The sequence below is a fragment of the Gnatocerus cornutus genome, chromosome 1 (assembly GCF_029298725.1).
Source record: "Gnatocerus cornutus isolate USDA-ARS CGAHR chromosome 1, icGnaCorn1.1, whole genome shotgun sequence".
Classification (NCBI taxonomy): domain Eukaryota; kingdom Metazoa; phylum Arthropoda; class Insecta; order Coleoptera; family Tenebrionidae; genus Gnatocerus; species Gnatocerus cornutus.
Genome location: NC_142233.1, coordinates 17,983,899 through 18,004,305, shown reverse-complemented (window position 1 = coordinate 18,004,305; position 20,407 = coordinate 17,983,899). Strand labels below are relative to the sequence as shown.

At 32.5% G+C, this 20,407-nt stretch overlaps 2 protein-coding genes across 2 annotated transcripts; both read right to left on the bottom strand.

Annotated features, from left to right (window-relative positions):
* Positions 1–6,643: 6,643 nt before the first annotated feature.
* LOC148180734 (uncharacterized) lies at positions 6,644–7,980 on the bottom strand. The gene is made up of 3 exons (XM_088044133.1): positions 7,742–7,980; positions 7,135–7,368; positions 6,644–7,014 (listed from the first exon to the last, which is right to left on the bottom strand). The coding sequence occupies exons 1-3, from the start codon at positions 7,802–7,804 to the stop codon at positions 6,829–6,831; spliced, it is 483 nt and encodes a 160-aa protein (XP_087900259.1). The 5' UTR covers positions 7,805–7,980; the 3' UTR covers positions 6,644–6,828.
* Positions 7,981–8,587: 607 nt separating this feature from the next.
* On the bottom strand, positions 8,588–12,429 carry LOC148180733 (uncharacterized). The gene is made up of 3 exons (XM_088042530.1): positions 12,001–12,429; positions 9,173–9,391; positions 8,588–9,124 (listed from the first exon to the last, which is right to left on the bottom strand). The coding sequence occupies exons 1-3, from the start codon at positions 12,215–12,217 to the stop codon at positions 8,697–8,699; spliced, it is 864 nt and encodes a 287-aa protein (XP_087898656.1). The 5' UTR covers positions 12,218–12,429; the 3' UTR covers positions 8,588–8,696.
* Between the last annotated feature and the right edge of the window lie 7,978 nt (positions 12,430–20,407).

Below are 20,407 nucleotides of genomic sequence, written 5' to 3'. Positions count from 1 at the left end.
AGAAAATGTGAATCTGTTTAAAAAAAAATCTAAATTCCAGTAGATAATTTTTCTAATTTTGTCTTTTGCTCTAATCGAATGAAAGGGCTCTAAAACAATTAACTGAAGCTAATCTCAACTTTTTAGAGAGTTCAATATAGAAATTAAAGCACTTGAAATGTAAAGAAATGGAGAAATCGCGCCCCTCTTTAAAAAATTGTGTAATTTTTGTAAATAATTTTTCTAATTTTTTTTTGCTCTAATGAAATAAAAGAAATCCAAAACAAATATTTAAGGCCAATCTCAACTTTCTAGAAAGTCTAAAGTAGAAATTATAGCACTTGAAATGTAAAAGATCGAGAAAATGTGAATCTGTTTAAAAAAAAATCTAAATTCCAATAGATAATTTTCCTAATTTTTTCTTCGGCTCTAATCGAATGAAAAACTCTAAAACAATTAACTGAAGCTAATCTCAACTTTTTAGAGAGTTCAATATAGAAATTAAAGCACTTGAAATGTAAAAAAATGGAGAAATCGCGCCTCTCTTTAAAATATTGTGTAATTTTTGTAAATAATTTTTCTAATTTTTTCTTTTGCTCTAGTGAAATAAAAGAAATCCAAAACAAATATTTAAGGCCAATCTCAACTTTCTAGAAAGTCTAAAGTAGAAATTATAGCACTTGAAATGTAAAAGATCGTGAAAATGTGAATCTGTTTAAAAAAAAATCTAAATTCCAGTAGATAATTTTCCTAATTTTTTCTTCGGCTCTAATCGTATGAAAGGACTCTAAAACAATTAACTGAAGCTAATCTCAACATTTTAGAGAGTCCAATCTAGAAATTATGGCACTTGAAATGTAAAGAAATGGAGAAATCGCGCCCCTCTTTGAAAAATTGTGTAATTTTTGTAAATAATTTTTCTAATTTTTTCTTTTCCTCTAATGAAATAAAAGGAATCCATAACAAATATTTAAGGCCAATCTCAACTTTCTAGAAAGTCTAAAGTAGAAATTATAGCACTTGAAATGTAAAAGATCGAGAAAAGGTGAATCTGTTTAAAAAAAAATCTAAATTCCAGTAGATAATTTTTCTAATTTTTTCTTCGGCTCTAATCGTATGAAAGGACTCTAAAACAATTAACTGAAGCTAATCTCAACATTTTAGAGAGTCCAATCTAGAAATTATGGCACTTGAAATGTAAAGAAATGGAGAAATCGCGCCCCTCTTTGAAAAATTGTGTAATTTTTGTAAATAATTTTTCTAATTTTTTCTTTTCCTCTAATGAAATAAAAGGAATCCATAACAAATATTTAAGGCCAATCTCAACTTTCTAGAAAGTCTAAAGTAGAAATTATAGCACTTGAAATGTAAAAGATCGAGAAAAGGTGAATCTGTTTAAAAAAAAATCTAAATTCCAGTAGATAATTTTTCTAATTTTTTCTTCGGCTCTAATCGTATGAAAGGACTCTAAAACAATTAACTGAAGCTAATCTCAACATTTTAGAGAGTCCAATCTAGAAATTATGGCACTTGAAATGTAAAGAAATGGAGAAATCGCGCCCCTCTTTAAAAAATTGTGTAATTTTTGTAAATAATTTTTCTAATTTTTTCTTTAGCTTTAATGAAGTAAAAGAAATCCAAAACAAATATTTAAGGCTAATCTCAACTTTCTAGAAAGTCTAAAGTAAAAATTATAGCACTTGAAATGTAAAAGATCGAGAAAAGGTGAATCTGTTTAAAAAAAATCTAAATTCCAATAGATAATTTTCCTAATTTTTTCTTCGGCTCTAATCGAATGAAAGGACTCTAAAACAATTAACTGAAGCTAATCTCAACTTTTTAGAGAGTTCAATATAGAAATTAAAGCACTTGAAATGTAAAAAAATGGAGAAATCGCGCCTCTCTTTAAAATATTGTGTAATTTTTGTAAATAATTTTTCTAATTTTTTCTTTTGCTCTAGTGAAATAAGAGAAATCCAAAACAAATATTTAAGGCCAATCTCAACTTTCTAGAAAGTCTAAAGTAGAAATTATAGCACTTGAAATGTAAAAGATCGAGAAAATGTGAATCTGTTTAAAAAAAAAATCTAAATTCCAGTAGATAATTTTTCTAATTTTGTCTTTTGCTCTAATAAGTTAAAAGATCCTAAAACAATTGATTTAAGCCAATCTCAACTTTCTAGAAAATCCAAACTAGAAATTATGGCACTTGAAATATAAAAAAATTGAAAAAAAATCGGTAATTTTTGAAGATAATTTTTCTAATTTTTTTCTTTTGCTCTAAAAGGATACAAAAATCTTAAACAGTTATTTAAAGCCAATCTCAACTTTCTAGAAAGTCTAATGCTGAAATTATCGCACTTGAAATGTAAAAACGTCGAAAAAATGCGAATCTCTTTCAAGAAACTTAAAAGTTCATTTCAATAGCGAGCAGAGAAAATTAAAAATTTTAAAATTGCATTCATGCAAGAGTTGTTAATCGTTTTCAACTTGCACATTTGCTTTACCGGTTGTCTAAAAATAGAAAAACGATTTTCTTATTTTATTTGGCTTACGGAAGATTTATCCCACATTTATAGACTAGTTCGTTAGACGTCATTCATGGCGACATAGTTTTTTACATGTCATTTCTAAAAGAGAATTATTTTATTATCAAATTATTAATACAAAGAAATTTATTGGATCAAATCTTGGTGGTGACAAAAACTATCAAAAATACAATTTATTCCCAAACACCAAATTTCGTCAAAAAATGCTGACGCGCGTTTCGATAACAATGATTAAATTAAAATCAGAGCGATGATTAAACTCTTGAGTTGCTAAAATAGAGTCTAAAATTGTGTTTGAAATGATAAATAACCAAAGAAAACTTCCAATAAAATGTTCTAAACAAAATTATAGCTGCAGTATCAGAATTATTGGCAAAAAAAAATTAAAATTAGTTTACAAAAACGTCATCTAAGCAGTATTTTCTATTTTTTATTTTACAAAACTCAAATAAAGTCTAAGATACACGTGAATAATAGATATTTGTTATATAAGAGTGAAAAAAATCAGTTATTTTTGGAGTGAATAATTCGTCCTTACACTCGAGTGTAATGCGACATTAAGTTTAATGATATTCGAGAAAGGATAAAAAATTAACAACCAATCCCGAAAGCTTATTCTACCGAGTGATTCTAATTAATATTAATCATAGATGGCTTTGCAAATTTTGAGGTAGGGCGTACTAGTTAAACGTGTTACACATAAGCGTAGAATTGACGGGGGCTAGGGTGCATGTATTAATTAATTATTTTCCGGCAATATTGAACATTGAACTACTGCTACTTGTTATGCACCATTAATACGAAATGAAATGATGCAAATCTAGTGGAGTCAAAGCACATTTTGGACAATTAAAATAAATTTGTTTAGCCACGAAATGTTACCACATGATACGCCTTTGGGCTCCAACTTTGCTGTCACTAATCTGTCATCTGTCAAGTCAGGTGTAAAAGATTTGCGGATTGCGGTTGTTATAAAACGCATGAACACATTTTGTTAGCTTACTTCATTGTTCTGCGTGGTGTCAAATAACAAAATGACATTCACCGGTGCTAAACACGCAATTTCTTCTTATTTGAGCAAAATCGTATGGAGTAAGAACACACATGCTCGAAAAATGTCAACGCACCCTTTGAATAATATTAATAAGAATACTTTACTCGTTTAAACTGTCAAGCTGTCAAGTAAAACGTTATAGTAACTATAACATATGGAATAAAATAGAATTGTTTTTTATCATACCAGTATGGTTTGTATCTACGTTTTACTACTTTTTGTTAACATTTAGCAACGAATAATTATAGTAATTAATCTAATCACGACTAAGCTATTTTGCTAGAATGGTCTAATGTACGTATATTTAAAATTCCACTATTATACAGTTTGTTGTATTACGTGGGAATGAAATAGATGTATTTTATTTAAATATAAAATCTAATTTAACAAAAGATTTTAATTGAACTGGCGCTTGCCGCAAAATTAAACACACAAAAAGTGGACTTACTTTAACTAATTGTAAGTTTAGTTTACAAGAGAATCACCTGATGCAATGATGTAAAACTTAACATTGAAACGTTTTCTATTGTATTGATTGTTTTTCATTTTTTACGATTCAGAAAATTACAGTGACATTTTCCTAGACAAGTATAAATTTTCTTATTTTTCATTATTTATTTTGGCTGATACGCAAGGTACAGCAAAAATTGTACAAGGTGTTTATAAATGTTTCTAGCATCAAGGGTAACTATGAAATGTCAAAGAAATTTGCCGCTCATTACAAATGTGGGTTTCGATTTTTCAACTGACATTTGCAGTTAACCTCAAACATGGAGCAAAGTAATTTTTTAGCAATAAACTGTTCTAGTTGTGGTTTGAAACCTGAAAATCAAAAACTTGGACACAAAACTGTAACCTCATTGACGTAAATAATATTATAAATAATTTTCATGATAGTTAGATTCACTATGAAAACAAAGCGGCAAAATAGTGTACGACAGGAATTCCTTGATGCTAGAAACATTTATAAACACCTTGTATTATATTACAATATTACGGGAAATGCTTCATAAATATTTTATCTGTAAATCGCTTTTTAACAAATAAAACTATACAATTTAATAGAAACTACGAATTATCGATTATACGTCAAATGTATGAATTTGAAATACAGAAAATAGTGGACAAAATGATGATTAATGTAGAGATGTAGACCTATAGCCTTGAACTTAAGAACCCCTTGCTACATTTTCTGTGACGGCAGTTATTAATCATTTGTAAAAAGTTAAAAGCTCAACTAACATGACTTTATGAAATAAGAACCTAATTTTTAGTTTCGTTTGGCTATAGTATCTTTTGTTTTTTGTTTTTATTCCTACGGTACATTAAATGCAGAATTTGTAATCTTATCTATTCTCATAGTTTTAGTATGTTGATTACATTCAAAAAAAATAGTTAAAATTTGCATTCTTAGAGATAATTTTATTGTTACTATTCCTACAGTCAAATAATTAAATTTTGAATTCAATCCGAAGCTAATCTAATAAATAATTGAAAACTAAATTATTAAATTATACTAGTCAACAAATTTTGGCCCAAAGCAGTGATGCGTTTAGAAATTAAAATCACTTTAACATAATGAAAATTGATCACTAAAATGGTATTTACCTAAATTATTATCTCAATTAAGACAGTATTTCTATTTTTAAAGTCATATTAAAACATTTTTTTATACAGCGCCATCTTGTATAATTTTTGTGCACCAACTACAGAATTGACAGAATTGACAGATGACGAATTTTATAAATGTCAGATGTGACAGTTCTCATGAATTTTGAAAAACTCAATTATTACAATATGTTGGCGCGTCCAAAAGGCGAAACTTCAGTCTTTACAATGACGCATTATAATGAAAAATCTATGTAATCAATCTTGAGTTATATGCAAAATTGCATAAAAAAATCATGAATAACAAAGATTTTTCAGGACATGAAATCAGTTTTTAATAAACATCATAAGTACTTACTTTTATATGTCGTTGGAAAGCTTATTAAATTGACCTTCCAAAACACTGTTGAACAATTCTAAAACTTTAAAAGTTTTCAAGAAAAACTTAAGAAAATAAATATTTTTTCACCATTTCTGAATTCGTACTTGATAGAGTCAAACGGACTTTAGATTCAGAATCAGGACGCCATTCTACTTTAGAAATGACTTTGCATTATACATTTTTTTACAAAATTTTTGACTAGTCATATTAATGTTACTGTGAAACGAAAAAACTTTTGCAACAATAACCTAAAATTAATAAGTACACAAAATCTTAGACGTCATTTTTCTGACATCATCTGTCATTGTCATTACTGAAGTTTAAAACATCAAAGTACTTATTGACGAGTTGTCATTTTAGAATTGTCATGACTGATGTATTTAAAGCCGATTAAATTAGAATAGTCTCTTTAGTACAGTCAGGTCAAGTACCAAAAATTAAATTAAAACTGTCAAAATTGACAATGTAAAAAAGTAAGGTTACAAATTCTAAGTAGGGTTTTACACCATGTGACAATTAGATGACATTGCGTCTAAGATTTTTCGTCCCCGGCTCTATAAAGTCCAGCTCATTACTATCAGTCCACTCTCCTGTGTAAATTTTTGGGTGTAAATCAGGCTTTCAATTCCTTAGGGAGAAAATTAGGGGAAAATTGAATGTAGCGATTTTTGAGGTTAACACGTTGTCAAAGTTGAGTGTATTAATCAATAACTAATTGAAAGTTTGTTGCAAAAGAATGATTTTAATAGAAATTTAACAAGTTTTGGCAATGTGTGAAAGACGATTAGCTTCTACGCATGCCACAGTTCCGTCAAGGTCAAACGCTGTTGCTGCCAATTGTTACCGATAAAAATTACTAAGGGTTGCTGCCAACTTAACTCTTTATTGAGTGGATCGATAGTAATGAGCTCTCAGTTTACATTTTATTTAATGATGCGATAATCAATAATTTTAATTAGATAGGTAGTTAGGTAGCACAATAGTTTTTTGCCATTTATTTTACTTTTTTTGGTATGAATAAAAATCATTAATATTTCACGCTATTATTATTATTTATTTTTCAGCGAGCAAACAAAAACATACCCAATGAACATTGCCAATTTCAGGCAAGACACCCAAAAAACCCGTGAGATCAGGATGGCACCAAGAACCCTACAAAACCATCACCTTCGGATTTATGATTAGAATTTTTCATTCTAACCAAAAATCCCATTTCTGGTGCAACCCTAACACTATTAACTTCCTTATACAAAATGTTAATTTTTATGCAGAATTCTATCTGGTACTCGTCTGGTCAAAACTTGCGGTACTTCAGCTGGAACCGCCGTCGCATCTTCAATATCCCCATCTTCTTCACTACCAAAATTCGTATTCAACTCATAAAACCTCGGCGACTCGGCACAGTCAATTGCTTCATCTGACCTCGTGCAAGTGAAGATTTCCTGAAACAGCACCAAAAGTCAATACACTTGAATGAATATGGTAAATCCACGAATGTTACGGACGATTGAATCTGACCTTTAATTTATACTTTAAGTCGATGAAAGAGATGTTGCACCTACTTGGTTAAAGACTGTGTCTTCCGGGCAAATAAAACTCCATCTAAACGTTTGATTGCGACCGTCGTTGTAAGTTATAGGAAGACATACGTGGAAAAGCTGACAATCGTTTTCTACATCCGCATAATAACCATAGCTACGTCCCTCGCAACTGAATGAGTCGCTGATATCAAGTCTTATGGTTGTGGCGTTGCTGGGAAGGGTTAACAGTTGAGGTGGACTCTGACTTGGCACAATCTGGAGGAGGAGAAAAAATTAAAGACGTGGCAAATCACTGTATCGGCAATTCATATTTGTCATGCTCAGACAGTTGATGTACAAAAAGATTCTATCCAAAAAAATTGAAGATTGCATCTGTCTAGACACTAATGCTATAATAGCTTAAAAGTCTTTTTCATATTAATACCGTAATAACTTTTTATTAGACACATAATTCCCATTGTTTAAAGGATTAAGAATTTAATGTTTGTTAAATATTTACCAAAAGCAAGTTCGTTTACCGAAATCCTTCAAGTTTACGTGAAAATATCTTTCTACAAAAATATTTACTTAGTGATTATGATTGTATTTTTTTTGTTCTTGCAGTGTAAATATTGAACGTACTTCTTACCCTTAATTTAGGGGCTCCTTGCACCAGACAGAAGAGAATAGGCACTACACTAAGAATCTTCATTGTCGGACAACACTTTTCAGCAAAATCCACTCAAACTATGTGACACCACCAATGCTGAATAGTTTATATAGAAACTACGACAAAGATGGACAAATTCGTAAAGAAAGACACATCCTAGCGGAAGCCGGTGAATCTTTAACATTACCACAAATAGTCTAGCGTGCGATACAGGTGGACAAATAAGTCTTTGTAGTTTTCATTTTGGCATTCATTAAAAAAATGAGTGGACGAAGCATTAGACAGGAATGAGAAGTTTCCAACTAATTCCAACAACTAAATAATAACAGTGAATAATTGTAGAATTTTAGCAAAGCAGAGAAGAAGTGGAAGAGTTTATTGACTTTCAGTAAAGTTACAAAATCTTAGGGCATGTCTGCTGCCACCTCATTAACACTTCTTCTGTTTGTCTGGGCGGCTCTAGTCGGCGTAAAAATCAGTATTCCTCGTACGTCCACACGAACATTCATTAAAAGAATAAGGCAATAAATCAACGGCTGCAACAGTGCCGTTTTTCGTACTTCCATTGACCCAGAAACCAGCGGCAGTACCATGAGAATTTTATTCACCATTAGATGCAGATGTGGTTTATTAAACGGATCACGCACTGCTGAGATTAATGCCATGGACAGATTCTTGCACTCAACCACACGTGCCTGAACTTTTGCCACAATGTAAATCACCTAGTTACCGTTTTTAAGAATCACATCACACGAGTTATATAAAAGATTTATTGTTATTGACGCATTTACAATAAATAAATAAAATAAATTAAAATAAATTACTCCTATTCCTTCCAACCCATGACTAGTTACTCAAATCTTCGAAAATTTACAAAGTTCTCGTACAAGAGTACAATTCCTGAGAACATTCTTAAGATTACTAATGCCTCTGATTAACCAAACCAAGAAAAACCCTCATCTTTGTCGCTATTAACTAGTTTGTATGGTCTTTGTTTGGCATATGCCAAGTCTTGAGCTGTCGGTTTGTCTTCTTCGTCATAAGAACGTCCCCAATAACCACCACTTCCACCAGGACCACTGCTGCTCCAATCCTCATCACCTTCGTAATGATGTTGGTGTTGGGCATGCTCATAATAAATGACTTTCTGTGGATGATGACCTTTCTTAAGATCCAAGTAGAATCGGACGGCATTCAAGATCAACCCAGCGAGGGCCACTAGGAAAAATTTAACTTGAAGAGCCGCCGACAGAATTTTCAGCAAAAGAGTAATCTTCGCTTTTATAACAATTCCTATGACAAGTAGCTTAATTAGACCAATTAGCTTCTTGATTTTTTCTTTCTTCTTTTTGCCGCGAGCCTCTGTAATAATAAGAGTTAGACTGTGTTTACTAACGATCATTAACTAACCTCCAACGCCACTTTTTCCTTTCTCTTCTTCTTTCTTTTCGTCCTCACTTTCAGTCTCTTCTTCGCCTTCGCGGGCACTTTTGAAGAATCCAGACAAGCCATCACGGAACATTTCAGTGAATTCCGAAATGATTCTAGTGATGGCCCTGGTTAATTGACTGGGAGTTTGTTCTTCATCTGCTCGTCCTGTTGCCTTCAAAGCTTCCCGATCAGCTTGAGCTAAAAGAAAAAAGTTTCTCACGAAAAGCTTTGATTAAGATTCAGAGCCGCTTTTGTGCCACTTTGAAAATCGAATCTTTTGACCGCTAAAGTAACGGTTTTTTTCGAGCGTCGTCGGAATAATTGATATGTGTAATTCTTTGCTTTGTTCGATTTAACACCTGAGGAATTTCTGATGCACACTTTGTCGCAGGAATGCAAACAAGGCGGGCAACCAGTAATTCTCACCAGTGATTTGATCATTTCGATTTAGCAGATTGTTTATCCGGATTCCAGAGCCGGACTACAACACATGGGTAACCTCAATTGAACTCTCATGTTCCACATAAAGAAAAACGGTGTTAGCAAGAAATTGGAAATTTTATTGGTTTCGATTCCTCTTTTCACTACCGGTTCTTTTTCTATCCCTGGTTTTTTCCCATTTGAATAAGCAATAATATTTTTTGTGCGCCTTCGTCATTTTTCATTAGATTTGTGATACTCATTTGCAGCAAGAAAATCACCTTTTGAATGTCTAGGCTGGTACAGTTTATCCGGTGAGAGATTGGGATATTTCGACAGTTGACATATAGGTTGGTAGCAAATTATGCTACAAAATGCACTAAAAACACTAAATTCCTACGCGAAATGGGTTGACAGGGTTAGTAACTGGGGTTATTTTGTTATTTTAAATTTCGCGCATATTTTCGCACTTTTTATCGTTTATTTTTATTATTTAAGTTGGCATCGCTGCAAAATGTCAATTTTGTCAATTGTGTGCCGATTTGGAGGCCAATGACCTTCGAAAATAATAAAGGTAAATTAATTAAGTAGAAACCACAAAAATTTGCTGAGACACGTTTGAATTTAAATTAATCTGCAATCGTTTGATTTGAATGGGGTGTTCGTTCGTACAGGGAGAGATTGAATGACAGAAAAGTCACTAAATTTACGCGCGAAATTTGAAATAAAAAATAAGCCCACTTACTGTCAACCCAGTTCGCGTAGGAATTGAGTGTTTTTAGTGTATTTTGTAGCATAATTTGGTGCCAACCTATATGTCATCTGTCAAAATCTCTCAATCTCTCACCGGATATACTATACCAACCTATTTCCCAGCTGATAAAATTCCCCTAAATGAGAAGATGACGTTTCAAATTCAATCCAAAAGTCAAAATAAATAACTATTGTGCGCCTCCGTCATTTTTCATTAGATTTGTGAGACTCATTTGCGGCAAGAAAATCACCTTTTGAATGTCTAGGCAGTCAAACGTGACATTTTGAATAGTTGGTTTTATTTTGCACGTTGGCATCGCTGCAAAATGTCAATTTTGTCAATTGTGTGCCGATTTGGAGGCCATTGACCTTAGAAAATAATAAAGGTAAATTAATTAAGTAGAAACCACAAAAATTTGCTGAGACACGTTTGAATTTAAATTAATCAGCAATCGTTTGATTTGAATGGGGTGTTCGTTCGTACAGGGAGAGATTGAATGACAGAAAAGTCACTAAATTTACGCGCGAAATTTGAAATAAAAAATAAGCCCACTTACTGTCAACCCAGTTCGCGTAGGAATTGAGTGTTTTTAGTGTATTTTGTAGCCTAATTTGGTGCCAACCTATATGTCATCTGTCAAAATCTCTCAATCTCTCACCGGATATACTGTACCAACCCATTTCCCAGCTGATAAAATTCCCCTAAATGAGAAGATGACGTTTCAAATTCAATCCAAAAGTCAAAATGAATAACTATTGTGCGCCTCCGTCATTTTTCATTAGATTTGTGAGACTCATTTGCGGCAAGAAAATCACCTTTTGAATGTCTAGGCAGTCAAACGTGACATTTTGAATAGTTGGTTTTATTTTGCAAGTTGGCATCGCTGCAAAATGTCAATTTTGTCAATTGTGTGCCGATTTGGAGGCCAATGACCTTCGAAAATAATAAAGGTAAATTAAATTAAGTTGAAAGCACAAAAATTTGCTGAAACACGTTTGAATTAAAATTAATCTGCAATCGTTTGATTTGAATGGGGTGCTATAGTTCGTACAGGGAGAGATTGAATGACAGAAAAGTCACTAAATTTACGCGCGAAATTTGAATAAAAAATAAGCCCACTTACTGTCAACCCAGTTCGCGTAGGAATTTAGTGTTTTTAGTGTATTTTGTAGCCTAATTTGGTGCCAACCTACATGACAACTGTCAAAATCTGTCAATCTCTCACCGGATATACTATACCAACCTATTTCCCAGCTGATAAAATTCCCCTAAATGAGAAGATGACGTTTCAAATTGAAACCAAAAGTCAATAACTATTAATAATTGTCGGCGCACAAAATTTCGCGTCTGCCACGGCTAGAAAATGTTTTGGAAGTGCTCGGATTTCAATACTTTCCTTGCTTTTCCAAAAGATCATTTTCTAGCCTAGTGAAACAAATAACTATTTGTGTGCCGCCCAGCCCCAACGCAAAGATATCTCGGTCAGTTTGCTTTACAGAATTAATTAACGGTAATTTGCGTATCAAGCGGATCAAAAACGGAAAAAATTAAAACACGAAAACTATGGAATTTTTCGATACTGTCCTGAATTTCCGGGATTTTTTTTTCGATAATTCCACCACGGTCCACTTACCCAGGACATCATTCATTTGTTCCTTGACCATGACATCAGCGACGTCCAGGAAACAGGAAACATCACGTGTTAATCCGCACACCATAAAATCCCTGAAGTTTGTTCGACTTTTTCGCACTGGTGTTTCATCTTCACTGTGGTTGTTCCTTTGGATGGTAGCACACAAACCAGTAGAAAAAACCGCAATAATTAAACACAGTGTAAATAGGTAATCCATTTTGCACTGTTCACTGAAATTTTGAAAACAACCTCATGGAGAACCGATCACCTTGAACTTCAAAACAAATCTGAAGGACATGACTGTGTGAAGGCTTTATAAGAGAGATCGCTGTAGCCATGCTCATGGCTCACTTACTTAAATGTAGAACAACGTGTCTGGTAGTTACGGAAATTTATAATACCTGTTTGATTCGTGGTGATGATATGGGAAAGTGGGTAGTTGGGGATTTGGGTTAGCAATGCTGTCAGGGGGTTAGTGCCTTATTGCAACTTATTATAGTTTCTCAGAGAAGCAGCATCGTCTATTACGTGCACGACAAGCTTTAAATTGTTGTATAACATCGCTAAAAGAAGCAATAAAAATAACAATTAAGTTTGAAATCTGTATCTATTAAGAAAAAATCCAATGTTCCACTGACCCAGGACTATTTTGTTAAGAGAAAACATCTAAATTTGAACAACAAACAGAAATTGTAAATACCATGAAAAATCAAATAAAAACAAGAAGTGTTAAATTTTGAAATCTTGTGATCTGAGCGTTGGCGGTGTCACGTTAGCTTGGCTGCTGTTTAAGTTTTTGTTGGCAAAACTTCTGGTTAAGTGTGTTTGTTCCGCTAAAACCACAAATAATTACACTAGATAAAAAAATTTCTTCCTATTTGTGCGAAAGGTTACAATGTTAAATCACAAATTAAATAATTCTTAGCGTAGTCGACGAGAAAGCGGAAACTTATTAGATGAATTATTAATTAGCATCCTCTCTTCATCTCTGAACATCAGTTTTAGTTTGGTTTAAAGATAGTAAAAGCAAATTTTACTAGTTATAACATAACGGTGACACTGCTCCTTCTAGATCGATTAATATTAATGAAAACAGTGTGGCATCTTAAATAACTTAAACCGTGTCAGTTCTTCTAAATATTGGTCAACTGAAATATCCTGTTTATCATTGTCATTAGCGGCTCTGCTAAAATTTTCCAGTGTAAGTAAAGAAAATTTTATTAAAGAGTTGAGCAAACTAAAACAAATATTTAATATGTAGAGTGGAGTTAGACAAATTGATGATGCATAATGTATAATGTGTAGGTAGGTATAGCTGTTTGTTTTTTTAATTAAAAGTTTTGTAAACATATTGACGAATTAAATCAAATATTATATAGTTTATCCGGTGAGAGATTGGGATATTTCGACAGTTGACATATAGGTTGGTAGCAAATTATGCTACAAAATACACTAAAAACACTAAATTCCTACGCGAAATGGGTTGACAGGGTTGTCAGTAACTGGGGTTATTTTGTTATTTTAAATTTCGCGCGTATGGTACACTTTTTATCGCGTAGATTTAGTGACTTTTCTGTCATTCAATCTCTCACCGTACAAACTATAAAACACACAACTTTTAACTAAAATTAACATTTACAGCCCAAAAAAAGCAAAAACCTGTTTTTACTTAATTTACAATGTTCATAGTTACTTATTAAGTTATTATTCACTTATAATTATGAATTAAAAACAAAGTTTAAACTCAAACTAAACACAGCTTACATTTTCATGGTTTAAAAACATCTGGTACACTCTTAATCATGAAAAATTTTAATTTTTTGCTAGTAAAACTTTCAGTTATTTTTTTTTAGGTTGGCAGCTCAAATTATTATTTATTACTTATACGTTTAAGTAAAGTCCGTTCCTGCAATCCTTTCCTGCATTACAACCGGCAACGTTGCCTAGGGAGATTTTTGGTGAGAAAATAGTTGTCAAATTTTTGACATTTCTGAAAATTAGGCAGTGTTTCCGTTGAAAACCTTTCTTTACAGTCTGTTGGATTGCAAATCAAAGGATTTAATAGTGAAAAGACTCGGCACAGCCTGAAAGGCCGTTTTGTGTAGTCAAATTGTCAATTAGGCAGCTAACCTATTTGATTTTATCACCAAAAAGTCACCATTGACGATGTTGCCGGTTGTAAAGTGCTGGGAGAGTGCGGTGTTGGTGGACTTTATGTATACCAGAGCTCATTACTATCGCAACCCTTAGTGATTTTTATCGGCAACAATTGGCAGCAAAAGCGTTTGACCTTGACGCAACTGTCAGCTAATCCTCCTGCACAGCATTGCCAAAACTTGTTAAATCTCTATTGAAATCATTCTTTTGCAACAAATTTTAAATTAGTTATTGATTAATACAGTCGACTTTGACAACGTGTTAACCTCAAAAATCGCTACATTCAACTTTCCCCTAATTTTCTCCCTAAGAAATTGAAAGCCAGATTTACACCCAAAAAATTTCCAAAATTTACACTAGAGAGTGGACTGATAGCAATGAGGTGGACTTTAGGTGTGTTAAAAAATAGTTGAATAGTTGAATGGATTTAAAAACCAAAATTTATGACGATTTTACTTAAAATTTTAAGACCAAAATTAGACTACGTTCAGAAAAAATGCGCACATATATAGTTCGTACAGTGAGAGTTTGAATGACAGAAAAGTCGCAATAAAAAGTGTACCATACGCGCGAAATTTAAAATAACAAAATAACCCCAGTTAATGACAACCCTGTCAACCCATTTCGCGTAGGAATTTTAGTTTTTAGTGTATTTTGTAGCATAATTTGCTGCCAACCTATATGTCAACTGTCGAAATCTCCCAATCTCTCACCGGAAATACTATACTAGAGCTCATTACTATCGATCCAGTAAATTTGGCAGCAGCTCCTAGCAATTTTAATCGAAAATAGTTGGCAGAAAAATCATTTGACCTTGAAGCCATTGTGACATGCGTAGATGCTAATCGTCCTGCACAAGTTAAACAAACCTATAGTCGGAATTTTGTAACTTTGGTTTAACCCCGCCCACATAGACAAATGACGATTTGAATTTGTCGAATCAAGGAATGGCTAGCCTCCTTTACACAACATAATCAAAAATTTGACAACTCTAGTGTCACACTTGTCAAGAAGATTTGCAGTTTGCGGGAATTTAATTAATCGTGAAACCGTTTATTTTGATCTTGTTTCGTCTTCTAATGTGTAGACATTTCTACCCTGGCTTTTGGCAAACATCAACGAACTATCAAAATGTTGCAGAGTAAATCAGACTTCCAGCTAAAATTCAATTGGCCCAAAAGGTAGGCGGAGTTAAACCAAAGTTATAAAATTCTGACTATAGTTAAATTCTTATTTAATCTCTCTTTTGGAATTAACCTTTGATTAAATCTTAACTAATGTGAGACTTTGACAAGGTGTTAACCTCAAAAATCGTTATTCAATTTTTCCCTATTTTTCTCCCTAAAGAATTGAAAGCCGAATTTACACTCAAGAATTTTAGAAAATTTACACAGGAGAGTGGACTGATGTGTAAATTGTTTGTAAATTTTAAATGCATATCTATACTGATGTGATTACTCGGATTGCTTACTAATAAATGCTTTAGTGGTAATTTTTTTGATAAATGATTATTTTTTTTAATTAAAATTGAATACAAAATTATATCACGAAATAATGCGACAACGTTATCAATAGACTACTACTACGATTACGATATTTATTTATATTTTACATTAATTTAAATGACATTAAAGTATAATACCTACTGATCGTCTATCTACAAGGTGTTTATAAATGTTTCTAGCATCAAGGATGGCTATGAAATGCCAAAAAAAATTGCCGCTCATTATAAATGTGGGTTTAGAGTTTTTAACTGACATTTGTAGTTAACCTCCATCATAGAGCAAAGTAAGTTTTAAGAAGAAAACTGTTTTAGTTGTGGTTTGAAACTTTGAAAATAAAAAATTTGGACACAAAACCGTAACCAAAACGTCATTGAAATAACTAACATTATAAATAATTTTCAAAATAGTTATATTTACTATGAATACAAAGCGGCAAAATAGTGCGTAGCAGGAATTTCAGAACCACCCTTGATGCTGGAAACATTTGTTGTCTAAATTAAAAGAATGGAATTTCTGAGTAGTATAATAATTTGTTGTTTGTGTTGTATGAAAAAAAAAAACTCGTAGGTAACAAGATGTTGTACACAGTACGTATATTTTTATCTTTACTAAATTCAATAAGAATATATTTTTTTAATTTAACTGCTTTATAAAACTGCTTTAACTCAACAAAGTCATTTGTTCTTGTCTAGTTTAGTGCACCATTCTGATCTAAGTAAAAATTTTATTGTTACATATGTAAGTAGTCAGTGGTTTGACCACGATCATGGAGTGCACTTAAAGTTTCAGATATTTAAACAAGCTGTAAATTTCAAGACAACTATCAGCAGATTTCCCAAGAAAATGTTAACCATGTTTCCTATCAGGGCAAACAACATGTTAGAACTTAGAAATGTGATTCTGGATGTAATTTCGATGCACATGCATTTGCGATGCAACTAGATAAGTTAGGCTAGTCTCTATGGTCTTAACAAGTAGAAGAAATATTCCTATGACCTCATATAAAAATGACGTATTCCACATATTTAGATTTACGAAAGTAAAAGTCACTAGTGTGATATGAATATATCCGCACAGACCTGTCAAAATTGACAGTTATTTTGAAATACAAATGTAATTCTTGAATTTTTGTCTAAAATATCTAGACGATTCGCTGTATATAACATGCGTAATGGTAAAAATTAATTGGTTAGGTCGTTTCTGACAAATCAGTTTTGACAGGTCTGTGCGGATATATTCATATCACACTAGTGACTTTTACTTTCGTAAATCTAAATATGTGGAATTCGTCACTTTTATATGAGGTCGTAGAAAAATGATAAGAAATGAACTATTGTCAAGGCTTATGCTTTCTTCCTGATTATGGAAGGCCGTAGAAAAAATAGTGTACATAACTCGTCGGAAAGTGTCTTTCTTACACTCGCTCGGCTGGCGCCTCGTGCGTCTACATTTACACTCGTGCGAAATTGGTCACTTTCCGTACTTGTTATGTAAATATCTATTATCTTTATAGAATGCTCTAAAATTTTGATAATAGACTGTTGTTTCCCCAATTTACTTCTGCATCTTTTTCAACTAATTTAAGAAATAAAACATAGTTTTTAGATGAGTCATCATCAGATAACCAAAATTCTTGATCAGTTGACATCATTTCAAAACAACAAAGCAAATATTTTAACAACGAACATTGAGACGGACATCAAAAATAAAACTAAACCATCTCGTTAAACCCGTATTGGTATTGGTTTATTGGTACAGCCATAATTTTTGACAACTTTCTATTCACACCGGTGAAAGAAGTGCATCCTAAATTTAATTACAGCATCAGTAGGTAATCGGCCAACATAACAACACCTAAAAACGGAACCACCTACTTAAAAAATAGATAAACTTATTCAGTAGAAGATTGATTGATTAAGGCTGTCAAGTTAAAAATAATACAAAGTCACATTTTTACACAACGCAATTGTGTCGATGACACTGCGAAAATTGCCGTGACATCTTGAATTTTTTTTTAACACAAGAAAACTAAAGGTGTGGGAAACACAAAAATATTTGCTTATTTGAAACAATTAAACCAAACCTAGCTCAAAAATTTTTAGGCGTAAACGTAATTAAAATATAAACAATAGTGAGCGTGTTTAATGGTCAGTGCCAGCACCGAATTCTGGCGGATGAGGAATTGACCCACAACAGGTCGACTGACCCACTAACCTTAGCTCTTTGAAAGAAGACGCGCCACATGGGAATTTTGTAGGTGTTTTTACAACGGAGGAGGAAAAGTGAATCATCGTTTATAATTAATAATAATAGTAATAAATAACTTAGAAACTTCAAGCACGATCAGTTTTATTTCTATAATAATTATAAGTAACTAAAAACGAGGTTATCATTGTTTTTGTAAATTATACTTGTTAATTAATTCTGTTTTTAAATTTTTGTACGCAAGACTTAGCGGAAATGACGGCTACTCACCTTCTCGTTAGTAATTATACACATTTTGGACTTAATTTCAGTAATTTATGGCAAACTTAAATTAAGCGTCTAATAACAATTACAGTAACGTACACTGAAATGGAAATAAAGTGAAGAAAACTGTGCTAAAAACTTGGGTCGCGCAATGAATATTTTCCAGTACCACCCAGTAGTGTACTATTTTTGGCACTCGTCCTGCATAGAAGGACCTTTATTGCCATCAATTAATACTGTTAACAAAAATCGTTGTGTCAACAGGAAATGAGAAAGAAAGTACCGTGTGGGTACGTGGGCACAATGGGTTAAAATAAAAATTGTGGGTTAATGGTATTTTTCCGAACCTTTTGGTGAGATATGAAAGTGTTCTAGAAAAGATCCAACCACATTCAATGGGAGATGTTCTTTGTTGCGGCGAATTAACTCATACAGTTGAAAGATTCATTCATTATAAATATGAGAGTGTAGAGGAATTTACAGTTGCTGAAGACAATGAAGAGTCTGCTAAAGGTAATAATGTTGATGATTTTTATAGACTCGGGTTGTTACCCAAATATTCGAAGAAGTTGCACGACTAGGCTAATTTCGTTCTTGAGTTCGAATAAACTACTCTTATACAAATCTTTAAATATTACATGGAACCGAAACATTTTTTCGAATTTGCCGCTTTAATAGGTCCATTAGAGTACTCAATTTGGAGTCGTTTATAGGTAAAGTCCGTTTTTTTTTTTTTAACCACCAACACTGCAATCTTCCCCTGCATTACAACCGGCAACGTTGCCTAGGGAGATTTTTGGTGAGAAAATAACTGTCAAATTTTTGACATTTCTGAAAATTAGCCAGTGTTTCCGTTAAAAACGTTTCTTTTACAGCCCTTTTGATTGCAAATCAAAGGATTTAATAGTGAAAAGGATATTGTTTTACCTATATTTCTAAATTCGCACTTGATAGAGCGAAACGGACTTTTTTTTATACAGCGCCATCTTGTGAAATTTTTGTGCACCAACTACAGAATTGACAGATGACGAATTTTATAAATGTCAGATGTGACAGTTCTCATGAATTTTGAAAAACTCAGTTATTACAATTTGTTGGCGCGTCCAAAAGGCGAAACCTCAGTCTTTGCAATGACGCATTATAATGAAAAATCTGTGTAATCAATCTTGAGTTATATGCAAAATTGGATAAAAAAATCATGAATAACAAAGATTTTTCTTGTCCATTTTGAAATTAAAACAAAAACTGTCAAAATTGACAATGTAAAAAAGTAAGGTTACAAATTCTTAGTGGGGTTTTACACCATGTGATAATTAGATGACATTGACGTCTAAGATTTTTGTCCCCAGCCTGTATAATGTATTTGCATATAAAGTACAGCTCATTGCTATCAGTCCACTCTCTTGTGAAAATTTTCGAAAATTTTTGGGTGTAAATCAGGCGTTCAATTCCTAGAGAAAATTAGGGGAAAGTTGAATGTAGCGATTTTTGAGGTTAACACGTTGTCAAAGTTGAGTGTATTAATCAATAACTAATTTAAAATGTGTTGCAAAAGAATGATTTTAATAGAGAGTTAACAAGTTTTGGCAATGCTGTGAAAGACGATTAGCTTCTAAAGTCCGTTTTTTTTTAAACCACCGCAATCTTCCCCTGCATTACAACCGGCAACGTTGCCTAGGGAGATTTTTGGTGAGAAAATAATTGTCAAATTTTTGACATTTCTGCAAATTAGGCAGTGTTTCGGTTAAAAACGCTCCTTTTACAGCCTGTTGGATTGCAAATCAAAGGATCTAATAGTGAAAAGACTCGGCACACCCAGAAAGGCCGTTTTGTGTAATCAAATTGTCAATTTCACATTACGGATTTTACGATTTGTGTTTAATAAATTGCTGCGTGAATAAAAAATGTATCAATATAATTGAATTCTCCTTTGCGGTCAACAATATATGTACCTAAATATAATAGATGTGAATGCAGGTTGTGAGGTTAGGTTACGTTAGGTTAAAATTCAGTGACTCAATAAATGTCAAATTTTAAATTGAATTTGAAAATAAAGTGGCAAGTTGTGGTTATAAAACCATTACCAATCGTGTAACACGAAAACTCTTAGAACTCTTAAATTCAAATTTTTTATTAAAAACAGGCAAATTCGAAAAAATAGTATAAAGCACTCGTCCTATACAAAACGGCTAGTGCACTAAATTATCCATTATAAAACACGTTCTTTAATATACTATTTTGAGGTCATAATTTTTAACATTTTTAAAGTGTTAGAG